The 22001-nt window shown below is 40.1% G+C and overlaps 1 protein-coding gene across 1 annotated transcript; it reads right to left on the bottom strand.

Annotated features, from left to right (window-relative positions):
• Positions 1-3531: 3531 nt before the first annotated feature.
• On the bottom strand, positions 3532-20738 carry MRPL39 (mitochondrial ribosomal protein L39). Its single transcript, XM_006215225.4, has 10 exons — positions 20600-20738; positions 19616-19822; positions 17698-17837; positions 15395-15494; positions 14163-14230; positions 11936-12048; positions 9399-9464; positions 8361-8514; positions 6394-6441; positions 3532-3635 (listed from the first exon to the last, which is right to left on the bottom strand). The coding sequence occupies exons 1-10, from the start codon at positions 20658-20660 to the stop codon at positions 3588-3590; spliced, it is 1005 nt and encodes a 334-aa protein (XP_006215287.2). The 5' UTR covers positions 20661-20738; the 3' UTR covers positions 3532-3587.
• Positions 20739-22001: the final 1263 nt, after the last annotated feature.

Below are 22001 nucleotides of genomic sequence, written 5' to 3' on the forward strand. Positions count from 1 at the left end.
ATTTTCTGCAGTACTGTTTATAATACTAAAAAGTCAAGACCATCCTCAATGGTCATCAATGAGAGAATGAACTAATCGTGGGATTAACCATACAGTGAGATACTATATACACTTACACTTATTAACCAGCTCAGCACATAGACTTCCTCTACATATATCAACACATTAAATATGAATACATAACACTAAGCAATGAAAGCAAATTTCAAGAGGATACGCGAATCATGAAATCAATTGTTTAGTTTAACGTACAGAGAATGATATACATTGCAAATCATGACTGGTCAGGATATGCACAAAAAGGACAGCAGTTCTTGGAAGGAAATGATATGAGGAAAACCTTCGGTGGATAGGCAGTTTATTTAAAAGCAAAGGATCTGACGAGGGAAAAGGTTAATAACAATGGCTGATTTGGGTAGTGGATATCTGTCAACATTCTTGGTTGCAAACAACAGGATCTGCTCTACTAGTTAGCAAAAAACCAATGGCTCACAGGGCTGAGGCTTGGAGAGCAGGTTACAAGACCCTGAGAAGTGTCCACGACTACACCACAGAGCGGCTGCCAGGGGGCAACCACTGAGCATAGCCCCGCACCTCGCACCCCGACACAGGACCTCTGCCGCTGCTACCGTCACTGCTCCCCTCAACAAGATGGACCCCACGGGCCAGTGTCTTCACAGCGTCACTTTTAAATTTCACGCAGGTGTGTCTAACTAGGCCCAGGACGCCTAACTGAGCCCCTAGCTGCAAGGGAAGTTTGGAAATTAGATTCCACTTCCCACTTGGTAAGATAAGACACATAAAGGGGGAAGCCACAAAACAGTGGGTGTTCCGGCAGCGCTAGGTGCTCAGAAAGCATGAAAAATGCTCTCATTCAGCATAAACTCAAATAAGGGTTTGTTAAATTATTTTCTGTACATTCAAAATACTTCACAACTTTTTAAAAGAAAAAAATGCGAAGTATAAATCCACAGACAACAAAGGGGATGGGAGAGAAAGCAGCAGCAGGCAAGAAACTGTGACCAGTTTCTCAAAGACCGGCAGTGAAGAGGCCAGTGTAACAGCGGGGGATGTCACCACCTAGAACGCGCTGGAACGCACTCAGGCAGAATCCAGCAGAGGGGCCGACCTGCCAGGCTGGCCTGGAGAATCTCAGAGATGGTGGAAGACAGAATGAAGAGGAGCTAAAAAGTAAGGGGTCTACAGGCAAACCAGGTGGTCTCTACCCCTTACCCCCGACCTCCAAATACAGATGGGCCTGAACCCAGGTATGGGCCTACAGGTGACACACTGGAGGGATCGCATGAAATAAATAAAAGGGCAGACTGGGGAGAACGAGGATAGTCGTTATGGAAACTAGTCACCAAGACAGACAACCTCGTCATTCTAGCATTAGAAAATTCCCATCGTAACAGCCAGCTTCAGCTACTCAACCTTAGAGAAGCCAAGCCTCGCCCAGACCACAGAGCTGCCCCTCAGTCTCCCTACAGCTGCATCTTCACCTAAAACTACCAACCAACCATCACCAGATTGGGGGTGGGGGGGAGCCTGAAACACGAAAGACTGAGATTAGCAGAACATCTGTCTCTAGAGGAAAGAGATCATTCAGGGACTAGGAAATAAATGAACTAATGAATGAATATAACTCTACTGGTATCAGAAAGATTCACAAATAAGTATTTTATCTGTTAAACAAAAACAAGATGTTGTGAACATGCAGAAGAACTTTCAGAAATTAAAATATGCTTGAGGTAATAATAAATTCAATTTAAAAATTAGAATATACACTATGAACTCATCTACAAAACAGAAACAGACTCTGACTTAGTAAACAATCTTATGGTTACCGGGGAAAGGGGGTGGGAGAGGATTAAATTGGGAGTTTGATATTTACAAGTGTTAGCCTATATATATAAATAGATTTTTTTTTAAAAAGTTTGTTTTGTATAGCACAGGGAACTATGTTCAATATCATGTAATAACCTTTAATGGAAAAATATGAAAATGAATATATGTATGTATATACAAGGCTGGTCCATTGTGCTGTACATCAGAAATTGACACATTGTAATTGACTGCACTTTAATAAAATAAATAAATTTTTTAATTAAAAAAATTAGAATATAAATGCAAGAAAAATGACAGGAGAAAAATACAAAAGATCAATATAGAGGATCCAAAAACCAACAAAAAGGTGTTAGAAAAACAGAGGGGGAAAAAAAAAAGAATTTAAAAAAAGAAAAACTTCCCTAGAGCTCAAAAGAGATGTGAAAATTCAAGGTACCAAGGAGAGTAACTTAAGATCTTATGAAACTTTAGCACTTTGTAACACCAAGAACCATAAGGTCCTAAAAATATCTGTAGTATGTGTGCACGTGGGCGAGTGGCAGGGTAGGATGGGGGGAGGAAGGCAGGGTTGCCTATAAAAAGGAACTAAATCAGGTTGGTATCAGACTTCTCATTAGCAACACCAGATGCCAGGTGAGAGAGCTGCTTTCAAAGTCTCGATAGAAAATTATTTTTCAATCTAGAATTCTCCATCTGGCCAAAGACTTTGTCACATGTTAGGCTGTAAAACAAAGCCACTTTAGCCATGCAAGGGCTCACCTCCTAGAGGTTTTTCTTCAGACAGAACTCACTATGGACTCCAGCACACTGAGAAAGCTGTGCACCAGGAACAGGGAGACTGGACTCCAGGAAGGAGATCCCACCCAGGGAAGAAAGAAGATCTCTGGATGAAACCTACGCACCCAGCTCAGAAGGCAAGGGGTTCAACCTGGAACGGGAAGAACTTTTTTGGCAAAATCATTTTAAAGACTGATAATCAAGACTTGCCCAAGGCAGGGGAAGCCGGCACCCTCAGACACTGTTGCTGGGATGGCCATCTGACAAACCCTTCTGCAGGCTAGGTTCTGGCAGCATCTGTCAAGAATTCCACTACCAGAAATCTATTCCTACAAAACTACTCACAGGAGAGGCAGTGTGTAGTACCGAAGGGCATGAGAGTGAAATTACCTGGGCCCAAATTCTGGCTTTGCTACTTGCCAGTTCTATGTTCTCCAGTTTCCTCATTTACAAAAGGGACTCACCTTCTCAACAGGTTGTCGTCAGGATTATAGAAGAGATTCCACATGAAAAGCTTAGCACAATGGCCAGTATACAGGAAATACTCAGCTAACTCAGTAAATAGTTTATCTCTCTACCTACAAAACACTTGCCATTTTGCACAAGGGTGTTTACTACCCTACCGTTCAAAATAGCAAAAAATGGATACTAGTATGATCCTATTTATGTTTTTTGAAGATTACATTTGCATTTGTACATATATGTTTATACATGTAGAAAAAAGGACTGAAAGAAGAAAACTAGCCGAAGTGTTACACCTGGGGAGTAAGGGTGGACAGGGTTGTTTCTATGTAAAATTGTTACTGTGAACATGGTTGTTTTATCCTTTAGAGAAAGAAAAAAGTAAACATCAGTGTAAATCTTAGGCAGAAAACGATAATTAATCTTTGTAAGCATGCACAAACATCACATAGAAAACTTTCATTTTAATTTACTATACATATTTAAGTCAGAGAGAGTTACTATGCAGTTGCACTTCCCTCTGCAGGCTTACTTTGATCTTCAGTTACCTGTGAAAACATAAGTAGCTTTACTTTTCTAATAAACACGTTAGTTTTAACCTCCACCCATCATTTAAAATCATTCCACGGTCCTTCTCTTATAGTGACCCTTTGTCTTTCTCCTTCAATAGCAATTATTATAGAAAGTTAAATAAGTTAAAGAGAAGAAAACTTACACAGCCAAGTTCCCAATATAAATTACCAAGTAAAATACAACAATTCCATTTGAAATGTAATATGAAGCATATATGTAGACTTCTCAAATCAGTCATTTTAATTTCTATCTATGAGGTGAAGTCATTAGTATAAGAAGAGTATCAGCAATGCTCCCACAAGGTATTTTAAATCAATCTATTTTGTTGAAAAAATTAGTAATTCCATTTGAACATAGTATACTGCAGGTTTAGTAGAAACAGACTATCTGTATGTTCATATTTCTCTTCTATGTCACTCAGACTTATCAAACAGAGCTAAACTGTATCCTTCATCTCCTCCTAGCCTGCCCCACTTCCCGCACGATCTACTTCAGTGAAGGGCTCTGCCCCAATGTCCAAGCCTGGCATGAGGGAACCACAGCTCTCTTACTGCCTGTTTAATCACCAGCTCCGTTAACCCCACCAAAGGAGCCTTCACGGCCATTTCCACAACCGTGCGTGAACGGCAGGATCCTGCCCTCTGCCACCCCTTACAGGACTGCTGGCTCAAGTCACAGCTATCTTCCGTGCTGCACCCAGGATGAGTTTCTAAGCAGGACTAGTTTACCAATAGGTCACATCCTTGTTCAAAGTCTTCAGTTACCTCCAATCTCCTCCAGGAAGGGAATGTAAGTTCCATGTCATGGAAAACAAGACCCTCATATTCCATTTCCAGCAAACATATCTTGACTCATCACCTACCTTTCACTCATCAGGACATCTGTACATCCAAATTCATCTTACTCTGGCCATGCTCTCCATTCCTCCATGACTTTTAGACAAGTAGCTTCCTCTGAGATAAACTCAATCCCAAGCAAATGATCTGCCTGGAACACTTTTCTTCACCTTTTAAAACCAGCTTAAGAAATACCAGTTCTTGGGGACCTTCCTTAACCAACCCCTCAGCCTGGCTTGGGTCCTTCTCTTCTTATGCCAGAGCCCCACTCGTCCCCCTGAATTGTCTGTTTGTAAGTCTAGTTATCCTGTTCAAGTAATTTCCTTGAGGCAGCAAGTCAGTTTTGTTCGGCACTATATTATGGTTCCGGGCATGTAACAAACACTCAATAAGTCAACGTAGTTGAATCAATGAACCAACCATAAGCTTAACCTACTCCCTTTGGACAAGCAAAATGAAGAGTGGAAGAAGAAAACTAAACCAGAATAAATGCTGCAGAAACAGCTACTCATTGATTTCCACTAAATACTCTAGGTTACTGTCTCCCCTATTTTTCTTCATTTCTTAAATACGCATTTATTCTCTAATCTCTTAATCTAAAATAGTCATTGTGACCAACCAGAGACAAAGTTGGATTCCATCTATTCAAAAAATCTTTCTTTTCATGAAAGAGAATTACGTAACCTTTACACAAGATATTATGGCTAAGTGCCTAAAAAGTAAATTCTATCTGTAAAGTCGTTAATAAGGACTAGGTTTATACACCATCCTGCAAAATAATCGATAAATATTCCCAAGTGTCAAATACTGGGTTCCAACTTTGGCATCACACATGTGCAACAAATCCGGAGTGGGTTCACACACTGAATGCAGAGGTACTAGCAAAGACAGAGAACAATATGAGGACGTGTGTAATCAAGTGGAAATTGTAGGAATGGATTATTTGCTCAGAGATTACTCTGAGAAAGCTTCATGGAGAAGGTGAGACCTGGGCATGGCACTGAAGAACGAGTAGGGTGTAAAAGACGGGAGGAAGGCGGGAAATAGTGTCTTGACAGAACTGTCATGAAGAAAGAAACAAACCGGTAAGTAAGTTTGAGTTAACAATACTGTACTGTATATTTGAGAGTTGCTAAGAAAGTGGACTGTTTAAGTTCTCACCATAAAAAAAATCGTAACTCTGTGAGATGACAGATGTGTTAACTGACTAACTAAAAAGCACAAGAAAGTAAGTTTGATGTGTGCTTGAAAGCTTGACTAGAGTGGAAAATCAGGGTAATGAGGAAGGGTTCCTGAGGCCAGCTTACACAGGACAGCCATCAGATAACGTAAGTAGGAGCTGGACACTCAGTTTATGAAACAGTGAGTAGGGATAGTTGTGGTCAAGAAATCCAGTCATTCCATTTGTGAAATCTAAATGCTAATGACACAGAAGAAACTACAGTGACACAAGCATTCAGATTTGGTTTTCCAGGACATTTGCACATTTAATATGTCAACTGTCAAGGCAGCTTTAAAACAAATCTGGCAAATCTTTAAACGTTCATTAAGTTTACAAAAAAGTTGTGAAGACCTAAGTAACACCATGAAAACCACTGACAATGACTACTACTACACAGTGACATCCTTATTACCCTTCAAGTTCTACAGTATCATTCCCATGATGTTAACAAATAAAAACAAAGAGAACTGCCAAATAACAAGTCTTCTCTTGCCAAAGCACTAACGAGGTCAACAACCACAATACTGCGTTAGCTACTGACACAGCTCATTACTTTTTTTTTCTTTCTCCTTCTTTTCTCTTTTATTATTTTGTTGTGGTGGTGGTGGGCTGTTGCTTAATTTCAAAGAAAATTTCTTCATAGAAGTGTACTCACGTGCTGTCAAAAACACTTACCATTTTCCGAGATCTTTCCAATAGCTTATTCCATACTGTAAAATGTGCCTTGAAAAGATAAGATTTATTATGAATTAAACAAAGCCATAAAGTTACAATAAAAGAGGCTAAGTCTTCATATAGGTTTTAAACAAAGCAAATATATAAAAAGTTAGGCAGATTAATGAGGCTAAGAGTTCGAATCAGGAAAAAAGGTATGTCCTTTGCAGAACAGCTGCTGTTTTACATTTAAGACAAAAAGACTTAAGGACTGAGAATGCCATTCTTCCTCTATGTCCTTCTTAATTTCTAAGGAGAAGCAAAAATATGCCCCACTTTCCTGCAGTTCTTTCTTTAAACAGCCAATTTCAACATTCTAGAGGTCATTCTTCAAATCATAAACAATGCAAGGAAAGGGTCATTAAGAACCAATTGTGATATCTCATACTGAAAACAAACACCCTAGAGGATTTAGTAAATTACCTTAAAGAACAAGTAAAAACTAATGAAGGCAATAGTAAAATTATACAACCAATTTCCTTAATCCTTAACAATCTCACGTAGCAGAGGATTATCAGAATGCATGCATGAAAACTGTGCAAAGTGCACAGTAATCACATTCATGTTACTAAGTCAGCTGAAGGGCCTGGGACTATTTTACACTGGATGAGCTGCTAAAATCTATGATAAAAGGTAAAATTACTAAATACGTACATGCCACCCCTCTGGAGAAAGAGCAGCGGTATGTTTAAAGGGAAAATCACACCTGGCTCAGGCAGGATGAACAGCTGCTGGGAGACTTTAAGGTGTGAGTGGATAATATTATGGGTGATGGAGAAAGTGGTATGAGATGACGTCAGAGAGAGTCAGAGATGACATCAGATAACGTAGGGCTCTGTGAGACTGAGTGAAGGGTTGGCATTTGTTGATGAGAAGCCATCGGAAAGTTTGGGGCAGAGGAATTTATCCCAACTAACTAAAAACATATATTCACAATAACCAATACATCAATGTTCATAGCAGTTTTATTTCTAGTAGCTTTATTCAAAATAGCCAGAAACAACCCAAATACCCTCCACAAAGGAATGAACAAATGAAACTGGTACATCCACGCGGAGTACCAACACACCAAGGAACACCACTCAGCAGTAAGGACGAACCACGCATATATGGATACTTGCAACAACCTGGAAGAATCTCCAGAGAATTATGCTGAATGAAAAAAGCCAGTCCCAGAAGATTACAGTAGTGAGTGATCCCATCCATATGACATTCTTCAAATAACAAAATTATAGGAATGGAGAACAGATTAGCAGTTGCCAGAAGCAAGGAGGCGGAGGTGGGCAGAGGCGCGTGGGTGCGAGTGGCTGTGGCTATAAAAGGCCAACATGAGGGATCCTGCGAAGGAACTGCCCTGTGTGCTCACTGCGTCAGCATCCACGCTCCGGCTGTGATGCTGTACTACAATTTTGCAAGATGTTACCACTGGAGAAACTGGGTAAAGGTACTAGGGATCTCTCTGTATTACTTCTTACGACTACATGCAAATCTACAGTTGTTTCAAAAATCAGAAGTGTAATTTTAAAAAGAAAAGGGTTAGCATGGAGTGGGAACAATACTGAAAATGATACGGAATAAATGGAACAGATCCTCAAAATTAGGGAGAACATGCCAAATGTAAGGCCAAAAGGCATTCCAGAAAGTCCTCTCAGTATGGGCTCCACTCCTTACCACACCCTCCTCTAGACTAAACATAAAAATACTACTTCAGTTGGATTTGACTTTCTCAACTAATATTTCTTTTCTAAATTATCTGTTTATATCCTGTATAAAATTATTTTTAATCATAAACCTGAGTTTTCAAAAGATTAGTGCTACACAAGTGAGTGAAAATTAAAATGTATGTCCTTCGAATTGGTATAAAAACCAAGAGTCAGAATCACACCCACCGTCCAACGGAATGACGTGAAACATTAAGCTCTACTTACTCTTAAGTGCACGGGTAAAGACAGACCCTGGAATCTTCGTACAAGACTCGACTGGGTGGCTTGAAGATTGTGAACCGCTGATACTTCATACTGGAAACAAACACTCGTTCTTGGAATAAGAGGGCCCTCACTCACATCAATGAAGTCACCAAATCTGATTCGATTTTAAAAATAAATGAAACCTCAAAATCAAATCACTACAATAATTAAAAAAACAATCCATTCATTCTCTTTGCCACTATATCCCTAATCAAGAACAAACTATTTATGTGGATCAATTCAATCTCTAATAGCCCTTGACATAACCATCTCAGGTAAAGAGACTCAGATTTTGAAAATTAAAGTCAGTGAACCTTTTTCTTAATTAACATTGATATAATTTTGAAGATTTTTAGGATCACTGGACATATGCTATCAAGTGGATCAAATGTCTAAACTGATAACTTATAACCTTACAATAATTAATTTCAATACAGTTCAGAATTTAGCATGTGGAACAGATTGTGTCCAAATTGCAGCTTTCTAGGGTAAAAAGTTAGGTCTGAGTCAAGAAAATATAAGGTTGAGAAAACAGATACAGGCCATGAAGTCATTTTTGCATAATACACTGTCTTACCTCTCTCCTTCCCATGACAGAAAGCACATTCTGACTGACAAAGCTTATTGATGTGTAAAATAAGCAGTAACTAGTCAGTATTCGTATTTCTATATACCTATGAATTGTGTTCAATTCATAACAATGACTATTTTGCCCAATTTCAGTATTAACTCTTAAAAAAAATCACATTTTTAAACAATGGTTTCCAACTCTTAAGATGTAGAAATAAAAATAACAAACAATAAAATGAGGAACAGAAACCACAACTGTTCCTGAAGATGACATGAAGCTTCCAATTACCACCATATCACACAATGAACAAACCAACAGAGAATAGAGTAATAAAAATAACAAATTAAGGAACAAATTCCTCTTTTTCAGCCATACACTAAACCTTCCTATAAATTAGCATAGCAGCCAATTTTTAAATTTTTACTTACCTGCATAGCTTGACTATTCTCTCAGGGTTCTGAGATGCCTTCTCTTCTATGAAATCTAATTTGTACCTAAGAGGCAGCAAAGAAAAAAAAAATGTTTTCATTCTAAATATACAAAAAGGTGTTTAAAGCCACCGCCCTCCTTCTCCTTCTCTTCAGCCATAGTTTTTGAAAGGGGGGTTTACCCTTGGAGCCTCCCCTTCCTCACCTCCCATTCTTGCCTCGTCTCCTTCAATCTGGCCACAGCCTCACAGCTCCACCAAAACGTTCTCCCCATGCACCTCCTTGTTGCCAACTCAGTGGACACTTTTCGGTCCTCATTCCCACTGTTCACCTTCCCTGCTCAGTGTTCTTTTCCACTGACTTCTGTGGCATTCCCTCCTGCTTGTTATTTTGACTATCTGGTCACCCTTCTCCTTCTCTGCCTGTCAAGGATTCTGTCCCTAGGCTCTTTTCACTCCAAGCCTCCTCTCTGGGCTAGCTCCTTGATTTGCTCAGCTTTAATTACCACTTATGCTTTTATATCGTCCACCCCTCTGCTTCTAATCCACATAGCTCTTCTGAGTCCCAGACTGTACGTCCAAGACACTCCTGGACATCCACTGGGGTGTTCCACAAGCACCTGACACGCCCGCATTTCTCAAAATGAACAAAACCTTAACTTCTCCTTCCTCACCAAACTTATTATTTCTGAATTTCCTAGCTTAATAAATGACACCACCAACCAACCACCCACATGTCCAAGTGACAAACTTCAGAGATGCCCCTGACCCCTGTTTCCTTCACCGCACTCCCTCCATCCAATTCATTACCAAGTCACGCCAAGCCTACTGCCTACGTGTCTCTCGGATCTACTCAACTCTGTCAGCACAGCTCACAGCACAGCTGGGACCACATGGCACTGGCTCTCATCAGGACATCACCACTCACTATTAGGAGCCTTGCCTGTATGCCCCCGAATACTAAACAAATACTATGCGTGTCTGTGGCAAGGTTGGAAAGCACTGGTTTATGTAAAGATATCCACCCCCTGCCATACCCTCTGCCAGGGCCCCCTTGCATTACTGAGGGAGCCAATCCTCTGAATACTTGTTCCTCTTGATCCACCCTTAAGAGATGCTCCTCTCCCCTGGGAGCCAAAGCCACTGAAAGTACCCCCTGCAGCAGACAGGCCTTATCACCAATCCACCTTCAACCATCCAAAACTCTGTCCCCTCAAACTTGCCTCCAAACGATCCCCTACTTCCCTTTACACATTCAGTGAAAGTCACCAAAGTCCAAAGGGAACTCTGAGTGTGCGTGGAGGGAAAGCCTAGAGTCTATCCAAAACGGCAGCTGCGGACACTCAGACGTAGCCAGCCCTGACTGAAGCGCGCCTAAGTGTAAAATGCAGTCCAGACCCTGAAGACTTAGTAAGAAAAATGGAACTAAAAAATCACTACTTCTTTAATGTTGATCATATGTTGAAATAACAATTCAGATACATTGTTTAAATAAAAATGTACTATTAAAATTAACTCACCTTTATTTTGAATTTTTTTTAAAGTAGCTACTAGGAAATTTATACAGACAACTTCACCTTGTATTTCTGTTAGACAAACATGGCTCTAGAATTTTGGCAGGGGAGGTGACCTGATATGTTCCAACAATTCAAGGAATTTTCTTATAGAATTAATGGTAATTTTGGGTTGTAAAGAACTATTTGTACTCTAGTTCAGTATATTCCTGCTGCTTTCTAAGAACACTGGATATGCTAAGTATTATAAACTAGCCTCATGAGAATCTGTGCCTCAATTTATAATTACCTAAAGAAATTTCAATCCATTACCTTTAACAATCTGCAGGTGCATACTTTGGTGTGAGACTCTAGTATCTATGTTATTTTTATTTTTTTTTTTGGTAACACAGATTTTGCTTTCTAATTAATTCTAATTTCAATTAGATTAATATTAAAATTTAGTTTATGCTCTCACAATTGGTAGAAAATAAATTGGAAATTTTCTGATTGAGAAAGGGAATTGAGAAGCCAGGTAGGATTCAAAATGTTGGCAAAGAAAATTCATCAAATGGATAATTCCCACACAGAAGACTAAGACTTGGCTGCGTGAACTTTTACTTCAGCTGTTGGCTCCCTCCAAACAGCTGTTATTTTCTGTCTTACCCTTTTCACTTGAAGAGTGGAAAGATGGGAAGGAAAGGTTGCAATACAGTTTAAATAAATCTAAATTTAAATTCAAAATAATACTGTTCCCTAACAGATGCTATCACTTCACAATGGAAGGGAAAAAAGGAAACATACCACTATAGTGATATAAAGAGGACAAAGAAAAAGAGAAATAAAACGAAGTAAGAAAATTATCAGAGGTGGGGTGGGGGACATTTTCCCGTTGTGAAATAAATGATGGGATGAACAAAAGTAATTAGTGCAGTAAGTAATGTCCTACATCCATCAAATATAAAAATTTTTAAGAGCTAAATTTTCTCCAATACATACAACTTTGGAAGGTTTAATTTTTTTTTTAAAGGAAGCCAACACTTACTTGTTGTGTTGAAATATTTCTAATGCCACTTTTGCTTCAACTTCCAGAGTTTCAAATGGAAGATCTTTACAAATTAAAGCATGAGCATCTTTTGTGAAGGAACGTAGGTTCTCCTTAAAAATGAAAGTATTAACCTTTTGCAACAATTTACTTAAAAACATCTCTCTATAAGTCAGATAAAATAAAATTGTATGCTTACTATTATAAATCTAACTGCAACAAAAAGCAAAAGCAAATGTGTTAGGAAAGAAGGCACTAATTTGCAACAATTAAATATCTGAACCATAAAATGTAAGATCAGCAATTTCTCCCAACTCTACAAATTCTGAAACTTGTAATTAACTTGTAATTAAATATCAGCTTGTATTACTAATAAGTAAGGACAATCCTACAAAGAAATTTAAGTGAACATTTTATTCAAATTATACAGTCTTATAAATGTTTATTAAAATGATGATGTAACAAGAAGAAATGCTAATAAACAGTAAGATACAAAAACCTGTTAACACTAGGAGTAAAACTAAGCTTTTAAAATAAATGCAGAAGGAAAAAATTATTTATGTGCTTCAGAAATGTAATGGAAATGTAATGGAAATTTCACTAGGAAATGTAATGTCATCACAGGTCCTGCCCAGTATGTACATAAATCCAGTATTAGAAATTTCCATTTAGTAAAAATGTCAACTTTACACAATTAAAATGATTAATATGCGGTAACAATGTTTATGAGATTTTTTACAAAAACTCAATTAATTGAGTTTTCATATTATAATACAGAAAAGATCAAGCACTATTACACAAATAATTTTTGTAATAAAATTATTTCTGTAACTTCCAGTAGACTGCATGAAATGACTCGTCTCCAATGTTACAGGGATAATTTACTGTGTAACAAGTCCACATTCATGGTTTGAGAGAGCTGTTAGGTGAATGTAACTCTCCCCTACTTTCTCGAAGTCTCCCACCCAGCCCCATGGTGACTGTAATTAACCAGTACTTTTTTTTTTAAGTTTTATCTTTAAAAAACAGAAAAGGAGGCAGCAACTTTTATAGACAGTGAGAGTTAAATCTTGATCATTAGTTTTTATTTAACTTTCCCAATAAAGAAAGAATCTTGACAGACTTGGGGGAAAAAAGCAATTATATTGTCCAGAGATCGTGAAGAAAACATTCCAGCCTCTTCCCTGGCCCCTCTCCCTACCTCTCCCCATACCTCTTCCCTCTCTCCCTCCCCTTCTTCCTTCCTTCCCGTTTCCCTCCTCTCTCCTTCTTGATATTGAGCAATAAGGGCAGGATTATACAAGAAATAACTTTCAAAGCCAGAATTTAAAACTGGATCTGCTTGAATCCAAAATTTTTGCTTTTAGGACGCAAAGGGCACAATATTTCACTGAACCTAAGACGCACCTCAGAGAAAAAACACTACCAATTATAAGCGTAAGATGCTAAGTACTATAAGACACGTTTATTTTCAGAGATAGTAAAATGTGAAAAAAAATGTACACAGTGGAACTGATAAAATGGCAATGACTCTATACTGCCTCCCCTTTCGGATCTCCAGACTTCCAAACTGCAGGACGTACAGTTTCGCTTAATTAAGAATTAGGCATTTGCCTCTTCTCCCCAATCATAACTAAGTCTCTTGGCCTAACTTCTGAAAGCCATCAGCACCCTCCACCTACACAGCACCTGATCCAGAACCGCTTTATTAGCCAGACTCCTACTGCCACCCAAGTCCCAGCCAACAGGGAGCACCCTCGTTACGAAGGCAGACCATTCGGGAAGAATCAAGTTGTTTGCTGCCACTTGGGTTAGCAAAGGCTGATTCTTTAACTCACCCCCCCCACTCTCAATGTAACCTTTGTTTATAGGAATATCTCAGTACGCAACAGACTAAAAAGGTTTAGGGCAGTGGTTTTAAATTGTGCTCTAGGGATCTAAGTAGGTAAGGGTCTAGGCCTCCCATCACCACAGCAACCAGGATAGCTAAGCTCCTGTATTTTATACTGAGCACCACACTGTTCTGAGTACCTTCAGTCATATGCCTGTCTTAAATCGACTGAAAAAGCAGCAATACAAACAGACAGGTAAGTAGACAGACAGACAGATTGACTGATTCTTTTAAACATCTTCAACACTCAGTACCGTTCAGCAATGCTAACACAGGAATCACTCTAACAAAGAAAGGTACAGACCCCAAAATTGAGACCCCAAAGAGTACACTTACTTTCGTCGGCGTCCACTCATCAAGTCTCTTATCCAAAACTACATCATAGCAGAAGGCTCCAGCCATCACTGCAAATCCAAATAAATAAAAAGCAAAGTCAAATCTGTTTGGGTAAAAAGTTACTGATTTGCAACAAATAAATCTTTAGACCATAAAACAAAGGGTTAGCAATTTCTCCCAACTCTACGAATTATAAAACTTGTTACCCTTATCTCAGCTGCCTGTCAGAGCTCTACCAACCTTCCCTTCACCCATGAAATTAACTCACCTTTGTGTTAACCCATCACCAGTATTTTTTTAAACATTCACGCTTTTTTCAGGAATATTATAACTACAGAGATTTTAAATAGTTACTGGACATAAAAATTCCTAAAGAATAAGATATTTAATAATTAAATGAATGACTAAATGGACTTGAAATGTTTTCTTTTTTAATATCTTCTAAATTTCTTCATTTTTTGTTTGTTTGTTTCATTCTCCTTGGAATCATTTATTGCCAAATGAAATACTCCTGGTGTATTGTGAAATACTTCTACGTTTTTAAAGAAAAATGCAAACATGATCCTACCACACATATGTTTTAAAATCTTGGTTTTAGGAAAATTACAAAGAATGTGGACTTCTTGCATCTCCTCAAAATGGTGTCCCTCTCCAGAGTCACGGTCATTCCTAGTGAAATGGTACCACCTAAACACAGCTTTCCACAGAAAGATTTTCCATAGAAAATCTATTTATATCATGCCTCCTCCTCCACACATTCCACTTGGAAATAAATGCTTAACGTGGTAAGAAATATACACTGAGACAATATAATTACATGAAATTCACATTCAAAAGAAACATTCTCCCCTAATTCTACTATGTTTTGGGGGCGGTGAGGGGAGTGGTAAATCGGTTTTTGTTTTTTTCTTTTAATGGAGGTACTGGGGATTGAACCCAGGACCCCGTGCATGCTAAACACACATTCTACCACTGACCTATACCTTCCCACTATTATGTTAATAATGTTAATAACTGGCCTTCAATAATTAAATACAATGAATTTTGCTACCCATTATAAATAAATTTATATACAATAGTAATTTAATCTATACAACATCAAAAATGGGTACCAAGATATTCAGATTATGAAAAGTATATACACACACACACATTAAAGTATGCATATACATGTGTTTATATACATACATATATATATATATATATATATATATTTTATATATGTACATTACCAGGAACTTCTGGAGCTCTGACCAAACTGACCACATATCCTTCTTTGAATGCCCTGTCTATTACACAGCCCATCAACATGGCACAAGAACGCCAGTAAGCCTAGAAAAGCAAAACACACACAGACATAATACATACTAAAATGCACTAACTTTTCTTCAGTATTAAATTTTAGGTTGACTTTTGACTGAGGAACTATTTCTCAAATATCTGTCCATCCTCAGCATGTAGCAATAGTTACCACCAGGCCATGACACTGCCCCTACCAAGCAAAACCCACAAAAGAACAAAGCACCAACTTCATAGTTAGCGATGTCTGTGTAAGACATCAGACACTACAATGTTTATCAACCAATAAAACGTTTCACTATCTGGCAGGAATTTTATTTTTAACTCAGAAGAAAGTTAACTTGTTAACAAATTTGTGCTAAAGTGAAATAAGCATACTAATCTGTACCTGTTTATATCATATACAGACATGGAGGGATAACCCCAACTTTTAGTAATTGTTTATGACTCCTATCCTATACCTAACAGCACATAACACATCACTCAAGTTACTCATGTTTATATTAAGTGGGCTTTCCTCTCACTAGCATATTTCGATCCATGGACACACCTAATACGGATATCCTCGCAATGACCTTCTCAGAGTTGTAAAGAGAAACACAAGTCCTGCCCTACAGCTGCCCACCTTATGCCAGTACTGGCACTGCTACAACTGGGCACTTGACTTTCCTAAGCTCTTCTCCACACCCGAGGACAAGAGTGGGCTGGCTTGGTTGTATGTGGCTGAGACTATTCCAGAATGTGTTCTATACAACCACACAAATACACTCAAAACAAATACAAACCCAGGCCTTGAAGGCCAACAGCAAAATGCACTTCTTCCTCTATCTGACTTAACTGGTTTTAGTCTTTTTTCTTTCAAAGCTTTTGGGGGGGGGGGGGTGATTAGGTTTGTCTGTTTGTTTGTTTGTTTGTTTGTTTGTTTTAATGGAGGTACTGGGGATTGAACCCAGGACCTCGTGCATGCTAGGCACACTCTACCACTGAGCTATATCCTCCCCACTTTGTTGCTTTAAATGTCTACTGGACAGTCAAAATGCCTAGGTTCAAATGCAGGCTCAACCACTTCCTAAACTGGTAACCTTGGTTAAGCTTCTGAACCTCTCTTTGCCTCAGTTTATTTACCTCTTTATGGAATTTTTTTATGAGGATTAAATAAGTTAATACCCACGAATCACCTAAAACTGCCTGATACATAACACATGTTCAATGTTAGTCATTACTACATCTATCATTTTCTTCTTTAAGTATTTCAACAAATATTTATTAAACACCTATTGCATATAAGTCAAGGACAAAGTCCCATAGGGGACATTATCCCTGTCTTCACAGAGCCAAGAATCCAATGCATTTCACAGTTCGTATTACAAGGCAAAATTAAAATACTCTATGAAGAGATACTAGCCAAGCATTTGTGAAGCCCTGAAGAAAAGAGGGATTCACTCTGCCAAGAAGAAACTGAGAAGGTTCCACAGACCAGGTGGCATTTTAATTGAACTATAAAAGATTTTAACAGGATTTTAATAGGGAGGAAAGAGTTGAAAGAAGAGCAGCAACAAAAGCCAGGAGGACAACGTGGCAGAAACCACTAGTGACCAAGTCCCCTAGTGCGGCCGGAGCAAACAGCAAGTGCAAAGATGCAGTGAAGGTGAAGCTACAGAGACCAGCTGGGGTCAGAAAAGTGTCCACGTGGGGCTAGGAAAGTTATATGAACAGTTATCAGGTAGGCAAGTTCTTCAGGGACAAGTGATATGACCCTTAGTCATACCGTTTAACACCACTCTTACAGGACTATTAAAGAAGACTTTAGTATATATTTTAAAAGCCGGTGGGGAGGGAAGAGGAGGAAAAAGAGCTACAAAGTTATTGAAATGAGCCAGAGAAGATGGTCAAAGGCTGAATTCAAGCAGTAGCAGTGGGAATGAAATGACCTCAATGTACAGGGTGATGAATAAAGGTAAACTGAACAAAGATACGAATGTAAAAGACATGTCATACAGTTTTCTCAAAACAAAATACAGAGATATGAATGCCACTGAGAATTTCTGAATTATGCAAATGCTTAATCTACCAAGTAAAACCCTGATTAACTAGCACAGGACAACATCTGACCTTGACCATATATGTATATTTCCTAATCCATAGAAAACAGATTTTAATAGAAAAGAGAAGAGAAAAACTTGGAGGGCGGGGGTGTGGGGAAGTGCATGACAAGAGAACATACAGGCAGAAATACCTTATTCACTTCTCCTGGATCTTGATCTTTGAAAGTAAGAAATTTAATTTCACAGGACTTGGTCAAAGGCTTATACATGTCCCAAGGCTGTCCATCCACAAGAGCCAGAATGGACTTCCTGCAGTACCACTCGCTTAAATCTAGGAATATAAAATAGATTGAAGACCTAAATCTAACAAAATCCAAGTGAAAAGTTACATGTTTAAGTGCTACATTAAGATATAAAAAAAAAAGAAAGGTAAGATTCTACAAGCCATCTTTTTTTTTTGGAGAAGAAAAATATTTGTAGCCAATAAGAAAATAATTCCCAACACACCCAATGTATTGTTAATTATTAATAAAATTACCCAAATGAACCATTTACAAAAATCATTAAAGCTAAGTCTAATCTGAAATTAATCTGCCAATTATTAAGCAATAAGCAATTTTCCAAGAGCTACACATAAATATTCAGAGAGCAGCATCATGGATATATTTGGAAATAGGCACACACAACTTAGAAGGAAAATATATAAGCATACATCAATACAAAATTCATTTTAAATAGGTTTGCGGTCTTGCTCCCAAATCATCTCTCACTTCTCTACATGGACTCTTCAAGTTAATACTACAGTTTTTAATTACAAGCCAATCAACTCTGGCCTGTTACATGACTCCAGAATGCAACTCCAACCCTGATTAGATGTTTTTTGAGTACACAGCTACTCACACAAGCAGTCAAACTAGAGTCTAAATAACTTCCATAAGGCAAGGATCATGCCTACCTTTGCTCACTCCCCAGTATATCCAGAACCCAGCACCAGGCCTGAAATATAACAGGTAATCAATCGAAGTTTACTGAAAGACTGACGGCAGGAATGACAAGCAAGTCTGAGGGCAGGGGCCTTGCTGAGGGGGGTTCAGGGGCTTCGTCTCTGCACATGATGTGTGTAAAACCCCTTAAGGGCCTGAGCTTTGTCTTAGCCTCTTCTGTAATCCTAATGCCCATCCTAAAGCAGAGGTTCAAGAAATGCTTGCCAAACGAGTAAGCAGTTATCATAAATACTAATTCAAGTGCCAAAGTGAAGGAACGTGGAAAGTATACACTCCGTAGACCAGCATAAGTTTTCAACTCAAGTTAATTACTTAAATGGAATCCTCACTGAGTTTTCCAAAAGTTTAAACAATGCAGCTAATCACATATGAGCAAGCACATAGGTGTACGTATCTATTTTTTGTTCTTTCAGAATTTAAACATTACCAGTTTTATCAAAGCTACTACAAAAGCATTTTTTTCCCAAAAATAATAGAGAGGCCGTTCCCTTCATTTCCACGCCAAATCACACACAAAGCAGTGTTATCTCCCTTAAGAAATGAACACAACAGATATTTTACCCCCCATTCACCCCATGCCCATTTCCACTCACACAACTATTATATTTACACGTACACGTTAAACACACACACATACACACACAACAAAGAGGTTAAGTGGTAAGTATACAAAAGACAAGTTAGGCTGTAAAGAGCAGAAAAGGAAAAGAAGACCAAAAAAAAGCTAGTTATCTGAGGCCAGGGCAGTCCCTCTATCCTCAGATCCTTTAAAAAGACCTTCGTGAGTCACTTTACTTGAAAGTGTGCTGTCTACAAGGGGCAAGCACACTGGTAACAATGCATTCAGGTCCGCCTTCTTCTGCCCGGGAGCAATTACAGCAGTCTAAACTCAACCAGATTCAAGCAAGAGCCAGGACAACCTCTGCATTACACCACCAACTTTGCAAGACCCATAGCACCCGCAACAGCTAAGTCGACAGTAGTAGGACACTAGATAAAGGAAAATTTCCGGGAAGTTCAGGGAGCAATTACAGCATCCTGTCTTCTCTGCACCAGTTCCTTCCCCCAGTTTAATCGTCAAAACGCATCCTGATTCGTTACTTACGCATCGCACAGCTATACGGAGTTGAAATGTTTTTATTCATCACAAAGACAGTGCCCGGGTCAGTTTTCCCAATGTGTTTAACTTCAATCTTCTCAGTTCGGGGAGTTAATGACAGCTGTCTGTTTTTCTCTTTATTAAAGAGGTCATTCTGCATTTCTATCAGTTCTGTCGGTGACAGCTGAGAAGCTGGTGAGGTTGCCGTAAGTCCTGTGTAGAAGTTACAGTAAGTATGAATGCTGACCAAATCAGTGACATCCTGCCTCACCCCGCTCCACTCCTACATCAGGGAAAGAATATAGGAGGCAAGGGAATTTTAAACGCCGTTCGCCAAAATGAGCTCAGAGGTAAACTGAAACCCCTAATACTAATAATTAAAACGCCAACAGAGGGAACCCAAAGCCTGCCCAGATCCGCGCCTTTATCCGAGCTGTGCTCTTTACCATCAGATCTCCATTGCCCACCAGTTTCCTCGGTCGCCTTCCCATCTGTGCTTTACAATAAGGGGCAAACAGTAACCAGGAAGTTAAGTCAAAACCAGCCCAGTTACAGGGAAAGTGAGCAAAGCTGTCGTTTTGAAAAAGTCTTGGGGGCAAGAAAGCTCCAATAACTAGAGGTCCCACCCCCAAATCATCCATATTTAGAGCAAGAAGCGCTGAGTTTATTTTCCAAACCCCAAATCAGAGCATTAGGCAAGGCATGCACGGGTGTTCCAATGGGAAAAGAAGGACACGTCTGCACCGGGGCGTGGACTCCCTCGGAGAGGCGCCCTAAGCTCCTCTCGCGGCCGCACCCCTGCCTTCCCTGTCCCACTTGCGCCCCGAGACTGTACCCCAAGGGGGGAGGGGGCGACCGCCACCACCGGGACTTAGAGACCCTCCTCCGCCCCCGGCCCCGCGGGACCCCGCCAGGATCCGCCTCGGGCCCATTCTGGGCAGATACCGCCTCTAAGCCTCGCGCCCCGTCCCCACGGCAGCTGAAACTCACTCCGGCCAGCCCCGCCGGGGGCGGCCCGCCAGAGCCGCAGCCCCCAGACTCCCAAGGCCATGTCCTCTCCCGCAGCCGCAGGAACCGCGGCGCGCAGGTCCTTCTCCGGCTTCTTCCCCGGAAACTCCGGGCACGCACGCCGGGTTCCGCCCGACAGTTTCGTTCCGGGCCCGGCTCTCTGGATGCGCCCGCCACCAGGGGGCGCGTTCGTACCCCGCCGAGAGTCAGTCGCGGGAGGGCGGGTGTCTGAAGCCGGGAGGGTGACCCAGAGGTGCCGGGCCCCTGGTAGGGCGGCCGGTCCGCCACCCCGAGGGCTCTGCGGGGAGACAAGCGTCTCCAAAGAGCCCGTCACGCACCATCACCCTCCGCGCCCCGCGGGTTCGAGCCCGGCCGGAGGGAGAAGCTCTTGCTTCTCGCGAAGAGTATTTCTGGAGAGAAAAATTAAGGAAAAACGGCTTCAGGTTACCCTTACTTTCGTGGTCAGCCCGGCCAGCCCCGCCGATGACGTCTTCTAGCTCGTGGCTTAATTCGATTTTGCAAGGGTGAGTTCTCCGGTTGGTCTGCGCCCGACTTCTCCATTTTTTTAGCCATAGTGATGTGGACCTCAAAATGCGTCATGACATTGGACGAAACTTTGTAATCCGTGGAGCGCTTTCCAAATTATCTAGATCAGTTTGTGTACGGTAGAGATAGAAAGCATGTTAGAAGACATCCCGGAGCGGAATTTTTGTCTCTTTCCATTGATGGATCCCAAGTGCCCAGAACACAGCGTGGCACACAGTAGGCGCTCAGTATATATATTCGTTGAATGACTGAGTGCCCTTGCAAAAAGTTCCAGCGCAGTGTCTGATTCCTTTGTCCTACTAGGATGTTGTTGCTATTGAAGTGAGCCCTCCATAGGTGACGAATGGAAATGCTGTTATTCAAAGTTGCTTATGGCTCTCGCTTTGCTTAAATCGTTAAGTTGACAAATTTCGCCCACGACCTTTTTCCTCCGCTCAGCTCCTTTACTCGCAATGGAAATACACCGCCACCAGGTGGAGGCACTGGCTAAGGAACTAACGCCGCCGTAAGACTGCCTCTTGCGGGGGAATTGGGGGGAAGGTGGTCGTAGGGTACCAACATAACAGCTGTAGGATAAATAAGTGCTGGGGATGTAACGTACAACATCACTGTAATTAACATTGCCGTATGGTATATTTGAAAGTTGCTAAAAGAGGAAATCCTTAAAGTTTTCATCCCAGGAAAACAAAATTTGTTTTTGTATGTACAGGAGGTTGATGGATGTTAACTAAACTTATTGTGGTAATCATTTTGCAATATATGCATGTGTCAATCATTATGCTATATACCTTAAACAGTGTGGTAATCAGTTATAAAACTGGAGAAAAAAAAAGGCTGT

This window comes from Vicugna pacos, chromosome 1, assembly GCF_048564905.1.
Source record: "Vicugna pacos chromosome 1, VicPac4, whole genome shotgun sequence".
Taxonomy (NCBI): Eukaryota; Metazoa; Chordata; class Mammalia; order Artiodactyla; family Camelidae; genus Vicugna; species Vicugna pacos.

What these genes read in the sequence shown, in the direction of transcription:
- MRPL39 (XM_006215225.4), bottom strand. Translation starts at nt 20,660, where the DNA reads ATGGCCTTGGGAGTCTGGGGGCTGCGGCTCTGGCGGGCCGCCCCCGGC. An exon ending in TCCGTATAGCTGTGCGATGC is followed by an intron (nt 17,838 to 19,615) that starts GTAAGTAACGAA and finishes TTATATTCCTAG; the next exon opens with ATTTAAGCGAGTGGTACTGC. An exon ending in CAGAGCTCCAGAAGTTCCTG is followed by an intron (nt 14,231 to 15,394) that starts GTAATGTACATA and finishes TTGGATTTGCAG; the next exon opens with TGATGGCTGGAGCCTTCTGC.